A 20522-nucleotide genomic window follows, 5' to 3' on the forward strand; every position below is an offset into this window, starting at 1 on the left:
CAGTCAAACGCAGGCAACACCAAAGCGAACCCTGTGGAACCCGATTGTAAATTCAGAGCTTAGATACTTTGACGATGGAGGTTGTAACGCGGACGAACGATTAATGCGTATCGAAGAGGCGTTTATACATTAGTAATGTGGATTACCTTGTCAATCATCTTAATAATCAACGGAAGGCTGGGCGAAATGGCAATTATTGGTCAGTCGGGAGCGTAATCGCAACGTACAACGATCCGTTGTGCTGCACATAGGTTCGGACAAGTTCCTACTTGTCCGCTGTTTGGTCGTGAAGTTGTTCTTGCGTTCCATAGTGAACTTCGGGGAGGCCGAGCCCTACACCAAGTGCATGTGCTGCTTTCGGTTAGTGTGCCAAGAACCTCCAGGCAACGCATTTCAAACACTACGATCTAGCGTAGCTTGTCGATACCAAATATACAGTCTCAGCGCATATGATGAGGTGCATATACCACACTCAGAAAGAGGTGAGCATCTTTAGCTTTACCGAGCGTTTTCGACATTTGCCTTGTGCACCGAAGTCTACCTACCACGTTCCTGCCGCGTCAGCTATCTGGTTACTCTGCCCAGCTAATCGAATTTATTAGCTTCTGAAGAACGCAACTGCGCTGTTTGTAGAGCAATAGAATTGGATATTTGCAAGAATAAACAACAAAAATTAAAGTGGGGTGATGTTTGGGATACTACGGTGACTTTAGCATTGTCGCCTTCTGTGATAAGGTTTGCATGGCCCATTTCTGACACCTCATTGTAGAATAATGACCAACTGTAGCTAATCTTATATCTTTTAATGTTTCTTTCTTGGACATGGACTGCAATCTTGTGCAATTAGTCAGAAGAAGACTTTGAGGTGCTTTATATCAACCTGAGATCGATCCAGTTGCCTTTCAGTGTCAAGCTAAGTACGAAAACTGTCCGAGAGCTTGGTTCCTACGTTTACTATCTGACATCGCACTATGCCTGAGGCATAAGACGTTCTTTACGCCAATGTATGTTCTAGATTAATTTCTGGTCCGGTTCCGAATCATGGAGCTGGCGAACTGGGTTTGGATAAACCCAGGGTATTTGTTTAGTCTTCTTGGCATGAACTACCAGGGGGCAGCTGTTCGTGGGATACATGCAAGGTTGTCAGTAATCAATATCTCATCAATATTGTTGTTTGATTTGTTTGATTCGGAGCCAACCAACTAACCAACAGTTAGCCACTGTATTTCTGTCAATCAATCAACCAATCTTGAGAACAAAATGTTGATAGGATTGGTGTTGTTTGATAGTAAGCGAGGGAGGGGGATACCTAGGTGAGGCCTCTGGGATAGCTGCTCAACGACGAATTCTTAGTGTTGGATCTTGCTTACTAAGCCTACTCGCGTGTAAGTTTGTCAGATTGAGGCGAGGTTTTGCTCCATGATCGAGCCGATGGTGGTTGGGGAAGGACATGAGACCCCCAAACCAGGGCTAGCGCCGGGACTTAACGTGTCTGTGCGCGTGATGCCCATAATCGCGTGCCGCACACCCCGCAACATCAACACCAATCCACCCTTACCACTTCAACCACCCATAACTCCACAACCATGAGTTGTATCAACGCTGCGATTGAAGCTATTGAATCGCGTGATCCCGGAGATAAATTTACATACTCTGAGGTTGCGCGCCGCTTTGGTGTTGATCGCTCTACGTTGTCGCGACGCCATCAACAGATCCGGGGCTCAAATGAAGCCAAATCACGTAATCAGCAACTCCTTCACCCACACCAGGAGCTACAGCTTCTAGAGCACATTGACGAGCTTACTGAGGCTGGCTTACCACCGACGAGGACTATGATCCAGAACTTTGCTAGTGCTATAGCCGGAAGGGCTACCTCCCAAAGCTGGGTGACGCGCTTCTTTCACCGTCATCCCGACGCGATTATATCACGTTGGTCAACTGGTTTGGACCGCAATCGCCACCGGGCTGATTCTGTATACAAGTACGAGTCGTACTTTGATCTACTATCTACTAAAATGGCTCAGCACCATATTCGGGCGCAGGATGTATATAATATGGATGAGAAGGGATTCCTTATTGGAGTGACGGGGAGGAGTAAGAGAGTGTTTAGTAAGCAGAAATATGAGACTGGGGGCTTTAAGAAAGTGATACAGGACGGCAACAGAGATTGGATCACTGTTATCGCTGCTATATGTGCTGATGGGAGTACGTTACCGCCCGCGATTATATACGAAGCTACTTCGGGCAACATGTACGCCAGATGGGTTGATGATATCGCAATTGACGATCCAGTCTACGTTACCTCAAGTCCCTCAGGGTGGACCAATGATCAGGTAGGCCTGGCATGGCTCGAACAGGTGTTTGATCGCCATACGAAGGAGAAGGCCGGCAATCACACACGCTTACTCATCCTTGACGGCCATGGGAGTCACGTTACTATGGAGTTTATTGACTATGCGATCGCCCACAATATTATGTTACTCATACTACCCCCATAGTACCCATACGCTGCAGCCACTCGATGTGGTAATGTTCAAACCTCTGGCAGCCGCGTACTCACTCAGCTTGCAGCACTACCTCCAGGCGAGCCACGGTCTCTTAGCTGTGAGGAAGGATGACTTCTACCGTCTTTTCAAGCCTGCCTGGGACTCCTCTTTCATTAAGAAGCACGCGTTGAAGGCATTTAAAGCCACTGGGATAGCTCCTATAGATCCCGAAGTAGTACTTAAAAAGTTCCGAAAGTCAACACTAACAGCACCGCCGCCACTAGTGAACGTGAGTAGAGCTACTATCACGAACCTCATTAATCAGGCCTACGATCCGAGCTCTATTGCGGCCAACAACCTCTCAGAAATACTCCTCCGCCTCCAGGCTGCCAAAGAGATCGCCGAGTACGAGAAGGACGCACTGCGCGCGGCGCTACACGTTCACCAGAAGCCCCGCAATCGGCACGAACCTCCCCTAGATCTACAGCAGCGAAAAGCGTTCCATTCAGGGGCAGTTTGGTGGTCGCCGTGCAAGCTTCGAGAGGCCCGCTTCAGGCAGCTAGTGAAGGAGAAGGAGAAGGAGAAAGAGCTACTTGATAAGATAGAGTTGAAAGAGGCAAAGGAGAACAACAGGATCTATCAACTTAAGATCAAAGAGGCAGCGCGGGCGGCGCGTGAGGAGGCAAAGAAGGTGCGGGATGAAGCCAAGGCTGTAAAGGCTGCCGAACTTGACGCCAAACGACGCGATCGCGACGCTGCAAAGGCTATACAACAACCCCAATCGGGCAAGCGTAAGGCTTCAAAGCCCGCTGCAAAGCAACAGCCAAAAAAACGACGCGTGGGTGGTGCTGGCGGTGGCACTCTGGCTGAGGTGGCTGCACCGGCTCCCCACCAACAACCACCCGACGCGGCCGGGCCGTCAATACTCCGGCAAAATATAGATAGACAAAGTTGTAGAGCTACGTCTATAGATCAATACACCGGAAAATCTCGCGATAATAGTTATTGTACGTGGCTGCACAGCCTCAACTTTGCCGTCGTCGCGATATTGGTGGGGTGTGCGGCACGCGATTATGGGCATCACGCGCACAGACACGTTAGCACTGCCAAGCCCGAGGCGAGGCCACCTCCCACAGACAGAGCCGTAGACAGAGACAGACAATACACTTGATCCCATCCATAAAAATCTGACAAAGTTATATGACCTAGGTTCCATCCCATCTCTCACTCACTCCAGGCTAGTACGTACGAGGCTTAGCGCCCACAACGCTAGCTGGCAGAGACATAGATCTCAATTCCTGTAGCACAATACACAACACGATTCACACATGTTCCATTCCTAGTGCTACTGACATCAGGCTTATAACATTTAACAACACCTTACTTTCTCGCGGCTCCGGCTTACTTTTAGCCTTATCCATGCCCTCTATACCAGCAAAACGCAAGCCCGAGGCTGCCGAAGAAGCTGATACTCCCTTCAAGCGAGCACAACGTACGCGCAAACCTACGCTCAAGGCGCTGTTGGGTGACGGCAGCCAGCCAACCCAGCCGATAGAGCTGCCAGAAAGTACGCCGGATCCGCCTACAGAGCCGCCTACAGAAGTTATCGAGCCGCCCACACGGGCTATTGAACCGCCATGTAAGCCTGTACAACAACCCGAGGAGCGCCCTCGGCGGGCATCACCACTGCCTATTTTGGCTGCCTCACAAGCCTCTCGGCTCACTGATGAGCCAGCCTGGGAGTCGCAGTTAATGTTTGATAAGCCAGAGGACTCTATTGTACAGCCTTTAGCTTTCTCTAGCGCTGCCACTGAGGCTTCGGTGGAGGAGGATAGCGCTGTGAGCGTCGATTTTCGCGACTTTGAGGGCGTCGATTGGTCGCGATTAAAGGGGTTTGTCGCGCCGCTGAGCACTCCACGAGGCAAGGCAAGCTGGATTTTTCAACACGGCTGGCGTGTCTGGAAGGAGGGTACTCACCACCCAGATGAGTTGTACTTTGTGTGCAAGTACTGTCATATTCATAAGCTACCTAATGGTGTACACCGAGTAACGAAGTCAACCACTGCCGCCAACGGGCACCTCCAGCTTGATAAACCTGGTCATCGGCTCAGCAAAGACGGTCCAATCCTAAGCAAACCTCTCCGCAAACATGGACAACAATCACTTCGTCAGGCAGCTCTAAGCGGTGTCAAATTTAGTCTAGAGGCGTACAAGACTATAGGAAACTTCGACGTACAAGAATTTCGGCAAGCAGCTGCGCTCTGGCTGGTCGACAACAACAGACCACTCCGCGAGTTTGAGACGCCGGCTTTTCGCAAGATGATCAGGCTTGCTAATCCTGAGGCAGAGGCGGCGTTATGGAGGTCTCATAACAGCGTGTCAGCGTTCGTGATGAGGTTGTACAGTTGGCTACGACCTCAGGTGGTGCGCGCGTTGGCTGAAGCCGAGAGCAAGGTACATATAAGCTTCGATGGGTGGACGACAAAAGGCGGCAAACGTGGCTTCTTTTCTGTAGTTGCTCACTACGCCAACAGTAAGGGCGCGATAGTTGACCTACCCATCGCGCTGCCGCAGCTGGTGGGTGCCCACACTGGTGAGGCGATAGCTGACGCTGTAACCAAAATCCCTGCAATCCTTCAGCATCAATCGCAGCAAACTCGGCTACTTTGTGCTCGATAACGCTTACAATAACGACACCGCTGTTAACAAACTCGCCGCGATGTACCACTTTTCTGCCTCCGATCGCCGCCTCCGCTGCGCTTGCCACATACTTAACCTTGTTGGCCAAACGATTATGTTCGGGAGGGATGCTGACGCGTATAACAACGCCCTGGAGAACACAAAGATGGAGGATTTTTACATGAAGGAGTGGCGGAAAGAAGGACCGCTTGGCGTGTATCTTGATATTATCAACTACATCAACCCGCCGAAGCAGTGGAGCATTTTTGAAGATTGCCAACGCGAGGCAGTTAACAGCATGCCCACAGGCGCCAGCGGCGGCACTCGCGAGCCAATTAAGCCGTGTGTTACACGTTGGAACAGCTATTACGACTGCTTTAAGCGCGGAGTTCAGCTCCAACAAGCTATCAACGCATACGCCACGTACCACATTCGCGAGACTGAACAGGCTGACGAACAGGCAGCTATTAGAGGAAACAAGCTGCCTGATGTGCCGCGGTGGATGAGGTCAGACGGCCTTACGGCGGCTGACTGGGCGGTGATTACTGAGTACATGGCGATACTGCAGCCGCTCAAGTTTGCTACAGATCGCCTCCAAGGCCGCGGCAAGTGTGGCCGTTTTGGCGCACTCTACGAGGTCATCCCAGTATTTGAGAGTGTGATAACTGAGCTGGATGCACGCCTTCGGCCATACGAATCGGTCAACCACGAGCCATCTGAGGCGCCCGAAAATCACATCCCGATCAACCTGCGAGCCGCGAGGCGAAAAGCGAGCAATTACTTTACTAAGATCCTCCAAAGTCCCATTTACTACGCAGCTACGGCACTATATCCACGATATAAAACATACTCTAAGCGCTTCTGGCGCAACAAACCTACACAATTGAGCACCGCGCACGCGAAGTTTCTGCGGGTTTGGGCTGCCTACAAGCCTGCCGCTGCTGCCACAACACCAACCCCTGCGCCAAAACCTACCATGAGCAGCTTTGACGACGCTATCGACGCTATACTAGATGAGGACGGCGAGCATACAATGGAGGTGGAGGATGAGTACGATAGCTGGTTAAAAGAGCCTATATGGACGTCTGATCAACACAAGGAGGGTCCAACAGCTGTACAGTACTGGTTATCGTTGAAGCCGAAGTATCCACATCTTTCACGATTGGCGATCGACGTGTTGACTATACCCGCCTCCAGCTCTGATTGTGAGCGCGTTTTTGCGGGAACTGGCGATATAATTGAGCCACAAAGGCGGAAAATTGGCGCGCAGTTACTGGCTGCTTTGGTGTGCTTGCAACGGTGGACTCGTGCAGGTTTTACAACACCAAGCACGACAACAGCAGCAAAGCATACTGATGAGGAGCTCACGGAAGAGTTTGCGATAGGAACGTGGGAAGAGCCGCCTGCAGAATTGTCATAGAAACGTCCCTTCAGAACCTTAAGTCTATCAATATTCAATCAATCAAGCAACCAAAAATTGGCTCTTCAGTCTCATCAACTCAAACAAACAAACTGTAACCCTAAGAAATGAGCTAATCAATCAACATCTACGCCTCAAATGTTGGTTGTTTTGTTTGTTGACTTCTCTGGATACATGGCTTGAGCTTACACAAGCTGGCGCACTAGAACGCCTTGTAGCAGATTTTCCACTGGAACCATAGCTCCAGAGTTTCTTTTTGTGATTTTTGTTGCAAGTGCATTAGCACGAGCTAGCTGATCTATTTTCTGATCAATCGAAAAAATTGGACATTGTTCGACTGTACCAGACGCAACCTATCACTAGACGACTGCCGAAACTACCTATTCAAACAGGCCTAGACGGCTTTCAGTCGACACTTCATTACTACACCAAGCAACTCAGCAGACTACTGTGCGTTCTAGCCTTCAGTCATTGGGAACTCGAGATCGATGTATGGGATCTATCCGCTATGGATGCGGCATCATTGAGAAGCGTAAGGCCGTCCAGCATCAATACCTCGCGAGGAGATAATCTCATTCCGAAATGCCTCTACTACTATGAGACTCCATGCCGGACCCGGCAACATAATGACGATTTCTGTTGGACCTTGGTCCGCGGTTCAGAAGGCACGTCAAACCTGCTAAGTGGCGCATGCACTGAAGCGTCTCGGAATCGCGCGGAGGACAACGGGTATGCCGGAAAAGCTGAGAAGATGCCGCTTTCGTGTGGGACAAGAAATTAGACTGGTATCAGGTCATCGACACCTGTGGATTGGAAGACGGAGCGGGAAAGGACTATTGCCCACGTTGAGCGGCTAGAGCCGCGTTTCAGCATCACAGCTGGCCATTTGGACGTCATAGCACGAGCAAAATGACTCGAACAAGAGCTACCTGGTAGTTAAGGGTGGATGTACTGTACATGCGATCGTTTCGCTAGAGTGATAGTCTGTTTGATTCTGCCTTGAAGCAAAGGTTTGGTACCTATTTCAAGTGAATATGCATAGTAAGAGAGGGATATAATGAAACCAACGAACGGGAGGTGTTCCTTCTGGAAGAATGTCAAGCACGTCAAGCTCCTGTCGGAGCTGTCGGAGCACCGTGCCGCTCAGCGAAGCGCTGGTCATGGCGCACAAGCCCCGCATCTCGGGAGCTAGCGTTTCACACCAGCCACCCAAACGGTACGACAGCATGACGGTTTCACATCTTCTTCCTTCGCGCTATCATTTCCAACGTTGCGAAGCAGCACGGACTCGAATCTGCTGGCGGCCCTGTATGATCTGCGTATCGTGATATGCCTCCTGCTAGGTTGCTTGGTGGCCAAGGGAATCTGGTTCCTCATGCGCTGGTTCCCCAGGCTCGATTCAGTTCCTCAGCCGTGTTTTCGAGGCCGTAATAACCGAGTTCGTTGTTTTGTGTTTGTCTTGCCATGATCTACCGGTGGTTGTTCCATGCGAAGGGATGGTTTTGCTGACCAGGGCATGCATCGTGACTTTGGAGTGCCTCGGCGACATCAGCCTTCTCTAGATGTATAAGAGGTGCCTTGGGACGCCTGGAAAGAAGCCCCATCAGCATCTTCAACCTCAGCCTTCTACGCCACTTTCACTTTCGCCTCTTTCATTCTTTTTTCCGCTGGCCGGTCACTCATTCAAATCATAATCATTTACAGCCTTATCACCCTCATTTCGAGACCATAAACCTAAATCACTCAATATGCAGTTCACCACCACCGCCATCCTTTTCGCCCTTTCCGCTCTTGCAGCTGCTGCACCTCAGCCTCAAAATGCCGGCCGCCCTGTCCCCGCTGGCGCTTGCTGTGCTCCCAACGCAAGCTTGAAGCAGGATGTCTGCAATGTCAACGGCCAGACTGGTCGATGCGTTCCTGACAGCATCAACAACTGTAAGTTTTCAAGCAAGCCAGAATTGCAACACCCAAAACTAACGCACACATAGGTGGCTCAGCATTGACCTGCATTGAGGACAACCGATTGACCTGCGACCCCAACACCCTTGAGCGTGGTCGCCCTCTCTGCCGCCGCACTCCTGGCGCGTAAGCGGTTTTCCGCATACACTCCAGCTTTTGCAAGCGACATCGACTTGGTGGAGATGAACTAGGGATGGAAAACACAGAAAGTACATATATATACATTGTTCATATTATGAGATCAGTCCGGATTAGAATAGGCGGGGTTAGTAGTGGAAGGCTTGGTTCACCATGCCTGAACAGCAGCAGCGGCTCCATCTGGCAGCAATGAAGATGTTTTATCACTACTATATTTGTTCATGTATGCTTTTGTGATGTCTTTTGCATGTGATAATTACTAAAGGTCACTACATGGTCTTCTCCCCAACAAGCCTTGGACTATTCGATAATCTGCCCAGTAAACACATGCGCGCAAAGATTGAGGACCTTCCTGGTAATGTGAGCAACAAAAAATGGTTATACTGAGCTCTTTCTGCAATAACTGACGAAGTACTCGAGGGAAATAAGTGAGTCATGCTTTCGTAAGTCTTGACCTGACCTTGCGAACTATCTCTGTATTTCCTTGTTCGTACCCATTTCTTTCCATACCTCCATTTCGAATTTGAGTTCCTCCTCAAACTCAGCAAGATTTCTGCACATAGTATCAAAATCTCTTATTCTCTCCTGAATCCAGTCCAGCTCTGCTTCACAGTTAGGACTACACTCATTACTAAACTGGTATTTGGGCTCTGGAAAGAGCTCTCCACGGCAAACACAGCAAGTGTGGCTACCCTTCGTTTTGACATGGACCCAAGTTTCAAGGCAAGAGCGGCAATAGACATGTTCACATGACGTGCGTACACCTGAAGAAGTGATTTCATCCTGGCAGATGACGCACCGCTCATCAACATCTTGCTTGAGGGGACTGGAGATTCTTTCGACAGGAATGGGCGACCCGACCCACTTCAATCTGGCATCGTGGTAAGATGACCAGATATCTCCACAAAAGACATCCAGTGTGGCTCGTAGCTTATGTAGAGATTCGTGCACGGAGTATTTTAAGGGTGCACGAAGATGTGAGTAAATCTCTCTCATTTCATCGTTGACATTATCATCATCAGGTGATCTCCCATGCAGACGGTTGTTGTAGAATTGTAGCTGAAGGATTAAGATCCAAACTTGACAATTATGGATATCGTTGGAGATATTCTCTTTCTTATATGGTATAGCCTCTTGAGCGCTGATTTCGCGACGCCACAAAGAAGCCTTTGCCTTGCCATACTCGCAATAGAGTGTGTGCAGAATCTCTGCCGCTACCTTCACGGTATTGGATTGTGAATCGATAGGTAGGCAAGCGGCAGCATCTAGCAGCGTCGAGAAGTGTATACTAAAACGGGGGTGTTCTAGTGCCATTCTCCAACGTCGGCCGCGGCATGGGTCTTGGTCGGGAAGGCATTTGGAAAAGTCAAGGAGAGAGGAGAGGCTGGACATCAGAGCCAGAGGTCCATCAGCCGTAGAAACCTCAGGATGAGACTTATAAGCCAGACGGTTCAAAGGTGTATCTCCAAAAAGGTATTCTAGCAATGCTCGGGCGAATGGTGATCGGATAACACCATTGCTGCCTCTTGAGCGTTGGTCCGCGTTTCGCAAAATGCAATCAAGATGTCTCGTGATATCTGAGCCAAAATTCACTGTAGTAAACGGTTGTGAAAGGGTCAAGTCGCTTGGGTTGCTCATCGTGGTCAGTGGTTTGAAGAGCTTTTCGGGTGGGTTGATGCACAAGATGGTAGGTAGATTGCTGACTATGAAACAGGAGAAGGAACGACTTATATAAAAGCCCTTGTACGCATGTGTGCCTAACCATGGATAGTGATGGATGTTTCTTGAAATATGTGGGGTTTTTGTGACGGTTATGAGGAGAAGCGGATCACGTGTTTCACGTGTGTCACGTGATGGTGATACGTCATGTAAAATAGACCCTGCTGCTGCCTTTGTAGCAAGGCCAGCAGACAACAACGAAAACACACACAGACAGACAGCGAATACACTGATGACTGCCTCGCGCGGACACACTTTGATTGACTGCATTGTACTGCAACAGTTTTACTAGTGTACCATGGTATTGCATCCTAGCATATCTCCAACTCAAAATTTTTATACAGGCAGAGACAAGCTATTGTTGTAGCGTTAGACCTATTATAGTACATCCTGAATGCACGTCTATTATTCCTACCTGCGAGTCCATACAGTGACACTACTAGACTTGCTACCGTGTTGCACACCCCCACTGTCGCCCCGTATGCCAATGCCTTCGATTACGTAACTCTGAATAAGAAGAAATCTTTGTATCAATAAGCCGACCGTTCGAGGTGATTACTGAAGCCCATCTTGCTACACTTAGTCTCTACAGAAGTGATTCTTCTTGGCAGGCTACCTGTGTCACCGCCTCTCGACTTGTGCTCCAAAGGCGGCTCCTGCCAAGTTCGCGAAAGTCAACTCGTCTGCATGTGTAAAATCATAGCATAAGGGGTATCGCGTCATTGTCGTGCTGATAATGGTAACGCGGCCATCTTGCAGTAGTCAACGCAAAACGATATCGAAATGCACCAAACAGCGAACTGGAACCACGAATTAAGTTAGTCGGGCCGAAGAGGTCGTGCCACGTCGCGTCACGGAATGAGATTTTAGCGATGCGGCTTAACTATCGATTGTGTACCTCGGTAAGTACGACTCCGAAAAACGAACTTCACCACTCCACTCCTTACAACCGCGTGAATTAAGCGTTTACTTAGCGCCAGATCTCCCCAACCGAAGCTACTAAATACCTAATTCATGCCACAATGAATGGTACTTCGGGATTTGCACAGTCCGAGGTTACTGAGCAAAAGCTCCGAATAGAAAAATTCGTGGGAGAGTACAATGAGATGCGACTGAAGACGCGCGCGGTGATTGATATTCAACATTCGACGCCGTATGACTTTGATCACCTTGGACGCATTTTAAGGGAGCGTTATCCAGAATATGAACCATATCTATACGATTTTCTTTGCGAGTATGCCGCCACCCACAGCATTTCATTGCCAGAAGTTTCTAATAACACATAGTCTCGGTGAAGCAATGGCTCTTGTTGGTCTTACGAGTCCCACTCCTCTTCCTTGGAGACTAATGTAATTTTAGGCGGACCTGACCGAGTGCGATATCAATGGTCGTGGTAAATTTCTCAACCGCAATGAAGCCATACGGATACTCAACAGAGACTACATCTTCGTGTCTGATCCAAACAGCAAGGATGATAGAATTGTACAAACACGGAGAATGGCCGAAAGATATGTAACAGAGTAAATTACATCAACTCTTTCTTAAGGTTCACATACTGAATGATTGCAGATACGAGATTGAAAGTATGAAGGCAGCAGAAGATGATCAAGCGCTGTTTGGGGATGACTTGGGAGAAGATCACACGCGTCAATACAGAATGAAATTGACTAAAATAGGGAAAAGGTTTATCCAAGCAGTCTGGATGCGATATCACAATGGTGCGTTTCGTGGGGTCAGTGAAACCTTCATTGGCTGGGATGAAGTTCGAGACCAGCTCTATGCGCGAAGGCCTTGGCGTAGGAAAGTAATTTTGGCTGCATTACGGAGGTATGGGAACGAGCGAAGGGGACAATTGGTAGATCGGCTAACGCAATGTAGGCTTCGCATTCATGGTACCCACGGTGACGAGAACGGCCTGCTTCTTCCTTGGGTGAAAAGAAGGCAGAGGCAGGAACATCGTAGGCGTGCTCAGATTGAATTATTCACAGTCAAAACAGCTAAACCGTGGGTCGCAAGGTCGCAGCCTGCTGTAACTCCTAGCGTGATACCACAGGCAGGTTTATCTCCACCTCTGAATACGCAGCCTTCATCATCTTTAGCCGAAATATCAACCCCCTACAACACCTCTGAGGCAAACATGGCCGTTGAACCTAAGCATGCCGAGTAGGTTGAAGTCCTTTGGTTACAAATTCAAGGTATACTAACCACTTTGATAGTACAGACAAGAACGACGGAGACGAAACAAAACGTAGCAGCCACGGATTATCGCCCCTTGAGAGTTCTGAGCAACCGGCGGGTTTACTTACACCTCCACAAGATAGCGCGCCAACCAGTCCGTTGCAAGCAAGTTCCCCTCCGCAGATTGAAATAAGTCGCTGGATTGAAGAAATGTACTACAGGGTGGGATTCGGTAATGATAGTAACCCAGGATTTGTTGGCTGGAAGAAGTTCCTCGCTGAACTCCTAGCTATGAAGCCCGCTGTCGAACATGCGCAAGTAAAGTCGGAGTTGACTTGGTAGGCAAGCATATCTGTACATCTGACTGATGTATGCTAATCAGTCCCAGGCTTCGCAAACCTGGCCATGCCGAGAGTTTACCTCGTCCACAGGAAGTAGATCAGGCAAGGGCCAAAGCTCGCAAGCAAAACCGGGCCGTAACGTGTCCGTGCACCTCATGCCCGGATTCATCTCATGCCCCGCCGAACACCGACGCGTGTCTCAATACTACAACTTTGACGCGCAATAACTCCACAACTATGGCTCCGATTGATGAAGCGATTGCAGATTTAGAATCGCGCGATCCAGGAGAGAAATTCACATTAAAAGAAGTTGCTGAAAAATGGGGGGTTAACCGCTCAACGCTAGGGCGAAGATGGAGGCGCGTGACAGGGCCTAGGAGCGATGGATACGCTCAGCAGCAAGCTATCGGCCCACAACAAGAGTTAGAGCTTGTACGATATATCACTAAGCTCACTAAGCAAGGCCTACCTCCTACAAGAGAGATGATCAGGAATTTCTCATCAGAAGTAGCCCATCAGCAGCTCAGCGAGAGCTGGGTTACTCGCTTCATTAACCGACACGAGATCTATCTTATCTCAAAGTGGACCACCGCCATGGATCGTACGCGCCACCTGGCTGATTCTGAGTCAAAGTATAGACTCTACTTCGAGCTGCTGCACCAGAAGATCACCGAATACCACCTAGAGGCTCGAGATATATACAATATGGATGAAAAGGGCTTCCTTATTGGTATGATAGGCAGGAGTAAGAGGATATTTAGCAGGCGTCAATGGGATAAGAAAGAGGTTCGAGCATCTCTCCAGGATGGATCACGCGAGTTTCTGACACTCCTGGCCTGCTGCTGCGCCGATGGGAGCTCGCTGCCTCCAGCCCTTATCTACGCAGCTAAAAATGGAGCCATACGATCGAGTTGGGTGGAGGATATTAAGGCAGGAGAACATGAGGTCTTTGTCTCATCATCTCTAACAGGCTGGTCAAACAATGACGTAGGCCTAGCTTGGCTAGAGCAGGTGTTTGATCGCTATACAAAGCAGCGATCAGGGAGATGGCGATTGCTCATCCTTGATGGCCATGGATCTCACCTCACGATGGAGTTTATCAAGTACTGCGATCGCCATAGGATCCTCCTCATGATCCTTCCTCCCCATTCGACTCATACGCTCCAGCCGCTCGATGTAGTGCTGTTCAAGCCACTCTCTCAAGCCTACTCCAACGAGCTCACTAACCATCTCTACAAGGCTCAAGGCCTCATTCCAATTAAGAAAGGAGACTTCTTCCCACTCTTCTGGAGAGCTTGGCAGGCCTCGTTTAAGCAATCAACTATATTAAAAGCGTTTGAAGCTACTGGTATATGGCCAATAGATCCCAACGTTATCCTTCGTAGATTTGCCAGCACGCCAGAAGCTGAGAGAAGCTCATCTTCAGGGCTCTCTGATCATGACTGGAGAAAGCTCGATCGGTTAGTACGAGCTGCTGTCAATGATAGCCATCAGTATGAGGCAAGAAAGCTGCGCTCAAGCGTTCACCATCTCTCTGTGCAGTATAAGCTTTTACAGCATGAGAACGAGGGCTTAAAGGAGGCTCTTCAACATAAAAAGAAGCATAAGAAGAAGGGCAAAGCTCTTGACCTTCAACAGCGCCAGGAGTATCACGGTGGCTCTGTCTTCTGGTCTCCTCGCAAGATACGCGAGGCTCGAGCTAGAGAAGTAGTACGGGAGCGAGATAAGATAGAGGAGAAACTCCAAAAAGCACAGGCCAAGAAGCAGCGTGAGGAGGTTCAACTGCAGCGTCAAGTTAAGCTCGAGGAGAAGCGTGTAGAGAGGCAGAGGCTCAAGGAGATAAGGGAGCTTGAGCGAGCTGAGAAAGCAGCTGAACGCGCGCGCAAAGTTGAAGCTCAACACCAGAAAAAAGCCACCCAACAAGCTCAACAACGCAAGCGTAAAGCCTCAAGAGCGCCCTCTTCTAAGAACAAGCGTCAAAAACGAGCGATGGAGGATAGAGCTCGCGATAGAGTTGCATCTCCTCCATCGCCTCCACCACCAAAGACCACATCACGTGGCCGCAACGTCAACCTCCCACAAAAATTCAGATAGTACAAGTTAATCGCAAGTATCTAATTACTGCAATGCTATGTTTTTATTAATATTAAGCTATTGTGTGGTGTTGTACAGCTTCAAATTTGAGATCGCTAAGATGGTGTTCGCGGGGCATGAGATGAATCCGGGCACAAGGTGCACGGACACGTTACAGATACAACAGCGCGACCCACCACGGACCTCCGCGCCGCAACTTCCGAGCGCACGGGCCGTCTCATCATCAATCTCTACCTCGCACGCGCAAACACCGCAAGATATTGGACCGTCTTCTCCTGTGTCTTCGGTTATATATACTTCCACGGTACCGCAGACATCTGATCCAGACATCCCTGCTTCACAGCCTGTCGGAGAAGCGTCCGTACCTTCCCCACCATTGGGACTTGGAAAATCAACGCCGCCTGCGCAACCTTTGGCCCCACAACAATCAAGTTCGCAACCATCAGATACACCATCATCACCGAAAGTATCGTTGGTAGCAATATCAGAAGCAGAATGCCCATCGGACGATCATTCTGAGCAGCCAGCAGCGACTGAGAACAGCGTTGGATCCCGAAGTGCGCAGTTTCAAGCCGCACTTTTCAATTTCAGCTCTGAACAGAAGGCTCTAAGAGAGAATGTTTTCAGCTTCGTTCAGCCAACCACGTTTGGAACGATTGACAAAAGCAGCAATGCACCCCCATTAGTCTTTGGGGCGACTCTCCTGCCATTTTCAGGCGAAAGCAAGAGAAAGGATACGAAGCTGGCTGACGGTACTGCGAGCGTCGAGTTGCAGTCCATTGGGTGGGAAAAGAGTCTTCAAAAACTATCTGGTGAAAGCAGTAATGTTGGCAGATTAACCTTCCCAGCAAACAATGCTCAACATAACCCCACCGGCAAGAGCGAATCCACACAGTGCACGATTCATGCTCCTTCATCATCGAAAACATTCCGAGATGAAATACAGGTACATTATGATCAATTTGCACGAGCCGCGTTGAAGCTGACAGGTACGGTAGCAAAACGTCACAACACTCATAAAGAAAGATCCAGCACCCACTGCTACGCTCTACAAGGCGCCGTCTGGTAAAGAGGTGAGACGGAATATCTATAAACTTCGTATGGGAGCTGAAGAAACCAATCCTAGCCTGTTACTGCCAGCACATCCGTTGCTGGGCCTAGCGCTCCTGTTCGTACCAACGGTCAGAGTCTGCCCACTACTGCTAGCACATCTGCTTCTGCGTCTATTCCTATCCGTGTCAACGGTCCTATTCAACCTGTCCGTGCTAGCGTATCTGCTTCTCGGCCTAGCACTTCCAGCCTCACCAACAGTCGTAGCCAGCCAGCTATTGCTAGCACATCTGCGCCTACTAATTCCATCCGAGCCAACGATCATAGCCAGCCTGATACGCAGGAGAGGTCTACCGCATCCGTTCAGCCCACAATTATTAGGAACCCATCCAATTTCAACCGCTTCAGCTTGCTCTTGAAAAAGGGTCGAAATGGCGGAAAGGCTAATATCATCCAGCGTGATATTCGACAAGGACCCTTACTTTCCGGTGAGATCGTCGAAAAATTCTCCAAAACCCTTGTCCCTCAATACGGTCTTCTGGGAAGTCTCGCAGGGGAGGATGTGTCGTCGCCGAGCTCACAAATCTTCTCCAATCCTAGCACTCCGTTTTCAGCATTTATCTGTGGTGTTCAGGGCAGCGGGAAGAGCCATACAACAGCCTGCTTGCTCGAAAATTCGATGATCTGCTCCGACAACATTGGTCGGCTTCGCGGTTCGGTCTCTAGTCTCGTTTTCAGCTATGGCAGTAGCGATGGCAACAACATCAGTGAAGTTGCATATCTGGGTGCATCAAAACCTGGCTTCGACAACCATCATGCAAAAAAGGTTACAGTACTGGTTTCGCCTTCCAACAAAGCAATTGGAAAGCGCTATGAAGAGTTGCCTAATGTGAGGGCGATACCGTTCTATCTCAATGCCAAGACCCTTACTATCCATGCTATGACGATGCTCATGGCGTTTGATGAGAAGGCGGTAAAACCGATGTGAGGATCCCTGAGAGCCTACCATATGGACAAGCGCTAACAGGTTTTGCTCAACGCAGGTACATGTCGATTGTTGAGTCTGTCCTCCGCGATATGGCAACTAAGTCTCTCAGTGACAATGCGCCACTCAACTACCACGATTTCAAAAATAGAATAAAGAACGAGGGTCTCGATCCCAAACAGAAGAAGACGCTTGACAACCGTCTGAAAGTCCTTGAAACATTCCTGGATCTCAATGGTAGATTTCCACAACCGCAATACGCGCCCGGCGAGATCACTATCATGGACTTATCCGACAATCAGCTTTCATCAACCACCGCCTGTATTCTCTTCAAGCTTGGGTTGGAAAACTTTCTCAAGTCATCCGCCACTGGGAAAATGGTGGTGCTGGACGAAGCACACAAGTACATGGGCGATACTCCAGGCGCCAAACTATTCAGCGATGGCCTCGGACGAGCTATTCGCGAGATGCGACACGAAGGTCTCCGCGTCATCATATCAACACAAGAGCCCACGGTGGCGAACGAACTCATCGCTCTTTGTTCAGTCACTATCATCCATCGCTTTAGCAGCCCTACCTGGTACTCTGCACTCAAGAAGCATATCAACGCGTTGGACGAGGAGCAAAACATCATGCATCAGATTGAAGAGCTGAGTACTGGTGAGGCGTTGGTGTATGCGCCGACCGCTGTGCTTAAAGAGAACGATGATGGCAGCTTGGTTAAGGCGACAGGTCGGTTTTTGAAGATTGATGTTCGTGATAGGGTCACGGAAGATGGTGGCGAATCCCGCTTGGCTGCTTGAGTGCGTATTTCCCTAGTTCTCCTAAATGGTTTAGCTTGATCATAGATCTATAGTTACTCTTTATCGCGGAGGCTTCCTGCAAGCTTTTCGTAGTCTCAGTGTACAGCACTGTTTTTGTTTTACTCGCCGAAAGCATCTTGCTACGCGGTCTCATGTCGCGTACTTAGATTGATAGACAGGTAGATGGGTTAGATGGGTTTTCACAACAGAAGTTTCGTTGCATAGTAACAAGTGAATTCTTTACATCGAATGTTTCTACTTCGCTGCAATATGCATCAATTTTATGGCATATTCTTGTCTGGGGCTCCCTGGCCCAGCTTGAAGTACCCTGGAGAGAGGTTCTGGAATACCTGCATCGGGTCAAATTTCTTACTGATAGCGATTAACTTCTGGACATTAGCCGACCCATAACTAGCGAGCGGGTCCTGGTATGTACTAGCGTAATTGATATAAATGAAGCCGTTGTCCAAGTTCTTACTCTTTGCATATGCCTTAACTGTCTTCGTGACCGTTGAGAAGAAATTCATCACGGCAGCATCATCTGAAGCTTTGGCCCACCACGCACTCATGCTCATGATGAACAAAGGGCCGTCTACTGGACCAAGACCCAGAGCGTTGCCGCCGTTCTTTTGCATGCCTTTGAGTTGACCTTCGGTGATGGCCTGGATCGAGATGAATGGCAAGATACTCTCGACGGACTGAATAATGGGAAAGTTCGTATAGAAGGTATCAACGAGGAAGGAGTAAAGTTCGCGATCAACTTTGAGAGAGATGTCCCAGAAGGTCTGGCGTAACCCAAGGTCCTCATCTGCTCTGTTGTTGTTCATCTTCGCAGTCAGATTGGCAAGTGAGCCGAATGAGGTGTCGTCTGCGATGGGTTTGAGCGCACGGATAGGGTCGAAGATTGGGGGGTGGGCAACAGGTTTCGCATATTGCGTATTCACAGCACTGATCTTCCCTCCGAGCGAAGGAACGTAGCCGAATGACTACTTGTTATCAGACAAAATCGGTTATCTCGATCTAGAAGGAAGCTTACCGCAATCTCAGCAGCATCGGTATCTGTGGAGGAGCCGGTGACAGCAAAGTCGTATAGAGCATCGAGTACACCAGTAAAGTTACTCTCTAAGAAAATACGCTGACCTCCCCACATTAGGCCCAGGGGAAACGCGTCCAATTTGAAGTTAGTAACAATGCCGAAATTGCCACTGCCACCACGCAAAGCCCAGAACAATTCGGGGTAATCCGTAGGAGTAGCGGTCACAATACGGCCACAAGCCGTAACGACTTCGTAAGCAGCAACATTGTCACATGCCCAGCCCAATTTGTTAGAAAAGAACGAGATTCCGCCTCCAAGAATGAGACCAGGAACACCAACTGTAGCGATCTGTACTCGTGTCAGCAATGTGTTTGAGATATTGCCGGTCAAACTCACTCTACCCCCAACAACGCCGAGACCATGCTTCTCAAGTGCTGTGTAAACATCAAACCACCGGTTTCCAGGGCCGACGTCAGCGTATTTCCCATCAATGGATGGTGCGATGGTATTGAACTTCTTCATCGAGACCGTGATGCCACCTTTAATGTTTGATGCTCCTGCGAAGGCAGCATGACTGCCTCCCCTGACGGCAAACGGGCATTGGGTCAATCGAGAGATCAGGACCATGGATGATACTTCGGTTGCTTTTGCTGGCTCGAAGACGCATAATGGCTCGATGTCTGCCTGTTGACCCGACCAATAGGTGCCTAGGAAGGCATTGTACGGTAAAGTTTGGTTCGACAGTATTGTATTATTTCCATACACAGCCTTCAAAGCAAAACACTATCTCGTTGTCAGCGTTGTAAACTACCTAAGTAGGTGGAAAGACGAGACTAACAGCAATGAAGCAACCGTTGAGGGGAGTTTGCTCGGCAAGCCTCAAGAGCTGAGGTACAGCGGAAACATCTACGCCATTCTCAATGAGTGCCTGCGTCACATTGAAGTCTGTAGGCTCGAAGACATCAGCCTGCACTGATATCGCCGCGACGAAGGTACTAAAAGATATTAATGACTTCATCGTCAATAGAGTGGAATGTCTATGGCTATGACTGTATCTCAGGAATCTTTAAGTTGACGAGGTGCAGCACCGGCTTAATATAGCTAGTTATTCGTTCGCTAATGACTCTTCCTGGACGATCAGTACCCATACTTAGCTGCATGGTTCGGCTCGCTTACGCGGTTGTACTATCGTAAGGATCACCATGGAAGCAGACTATCCTTGTGGATGCTAGGTACCTGTAGGTAAAATCAAAGATCTAGCCGGCGCGTAGTGGTGGAGAATAAAATGGTCTATTCGCTTAGGCTAACACTCCACATCTGACACAATGTTCGTGGCTTAGAATGAGGAAACAAAGAACCTATAAGACCAACATACTATCTAGGTAATGAGCGGCATTTGGCCGATGTGTAAGCGGCATGGAGGTGTAGCGTTAGCGGATATCGAACAGCGGATAGCATGGCTTGGGGGGGAACCGAGCAGTAGCCCTGCATAATGTGGCGTTAAGACGTGTGCAGCGAGATTAACACCTGCAGGGTTACTAAGCCCACCATTCAATATACCTAGCTACGGCCAAGAACAATTAGGGTCAATAGTTCATGTGTGTCAGCATAATTGCTGTTATTGGAAACACACG

General features: G+C 49.1%; 8 protein-coding genes across 8 annotated transcripts; 7 read left to right on the top strand and 1 right to left on the bottom strand.

Annotated features, from left to right (window-relative positions):
- Positions 1-1586: 1586 nt before the first annotated feature.
- On the top strand, positions 1587-5165 carry PtrM4_131180 (Atrophin-1 domain containing protein; the record flags this gene model as incomplete). Its single annotated transcript, XM_066109020.1, has 3 exons — positions 1587-2443; positions 2499-3493; positions 3898-5165. 3 exons carry the CDS (start codon positions 1587-1589, stop codon positions 5163-5165), a joined length of 3120 nt encoding a protein of 1039 aa, XP_065961012.1.
- A 166-nt stretch (positions 5166-5331) lies between these two features.
- Positions 5332-6585, top strand: PtrM4_131190 (Dimer-Tnp-hAT domain containing protein; the record flags this gene model as incomplete). The annotated part of the gene is made up of 1 exon (XM_066109021.1): positions 5332-6585. One exon carries the CDS (start codon positions 5332-5334, stop codon positions 6583-6585), a length of 1254 nt encoding a protein of 417 aa, XP_065961013.1.
- Positions 6586-8333: 1748 nt separating this feature from the next.
- On the top strand, positions 8334-8674 carry PtrM4_131200 (uncharacterized protein; the record flags this gene model as incomplete). Its single annotated transcript, XM_001941143.2, has 2 exons — positions 8334-8520; positions 8574-8674. The coding sequence occupies 2 exons, from the start codon at positions 8334-8336 to the stop codon at positions 8672-8674; spliced, it is 288 nt and encodes a 95-aa protein (XP_001941178.1).
- A 2749-nt stretch (positions 8675-11423) lies between these two features.
- On the top strand, positions 11424-11925 carry PtrM4_131210 (uncharacterized protein; the record flags this gene model as incomplete). Its single annotated transcript, XM_066109022.1, has 3 exons — positions 11424-11635; positions 11688-11709; positions 11761-11925. 3 exons carry the CDS (start codon positions 11424-11426, stop codon positions 11923-11925), a joined length of 399 nt encoding a protein of 132 aa, XP_065961014.1.
- Positions 11926-12538: 613 nt separating this feature from the next.
- On the top strand, positions 12539-12921 carry PtrM4_131220 (uncharacterized protein; the record flags this gene model as incomplete). The annotated part of the gene is made up of 2 exons (XM_001941144.2): positions 12539-12564; positions 12618-12921. The coding sequence occupies 2 exons, from the start codon at positions 12539-12541 to the stop codon at positions 12919-12921; spliced, it is 330 nt and encodes a 109-aa protein (XP_001941179.2).
- A 236-nt stretch (positions 12922-13157) lies between these two features.
- On the top strand, positions 13158-15014 carry PtrM4_131230 (TolA, Membrane protein involved in colicin uptake; the record flags this gene model as incomplete). Its single annotated transcript, XM_066109023.1, has 1 exon — positions 13158-15014. One exon carries the CDS (start codon positions 13158-13160, stop codon positions 15012-15014), a length of 1857 nt encoding a protein of 618 aa, XP_065961015.1.
- Positions 15015-16743: 1729 nt separating this feature from the next.
- PtrM4_131240 (uncharacterized protein) lies at positions 16744-17852 on the top strand (the record flags this gene model as incomplete). Its single annotated transcript, XM_066109024.1, has 2 exons — positions 16744-17048; positions 17108-17852. 2 exons carry the CDS (start codon positions 16744-16746, stop codon positions 17850-17852), a joined length of 1050 nt encoding a protein of 349 aa, XP_065961016.1.
- A 281-nt stretch (positions 17853-18133) lies between these two features.
- On the bottom strand, positions 18134-19906 carry PtrM4_131250 (GlcD, FAD-FMN-containing dehydrogenase; the record flags this gene model as incomplete). Its single annotated transcript, XM_001941145.2, has 4 exons — positions 18134-18838; positions 18889-19236; positions 19285-19671; positions 19727-19906. 4 exons carry the CDS (start codon positions 19904-19906, stop codon positions 18134-18136), a joined length of 1620 nt encoding a protein of 539 aa, XP_001941180.2.
- Between the last annotated feature and the right edge of the window lie 616 nt (positions 19907-20522).

This window comes from Pyrenophora tritici-repentis, chromosome 7 (assembly GCF_003171515.1).
Source record: "Pyrenophora tritici-repentis strain M4 chromosome 7, whole genome shotgun sequence".
NCBI lineage: Eukaryota > Fungi > Ascomycota > Dothideomycetes > Pleosporales > Pleosporaceae > Pyrenophora > Pyrenophora tritici-repentis.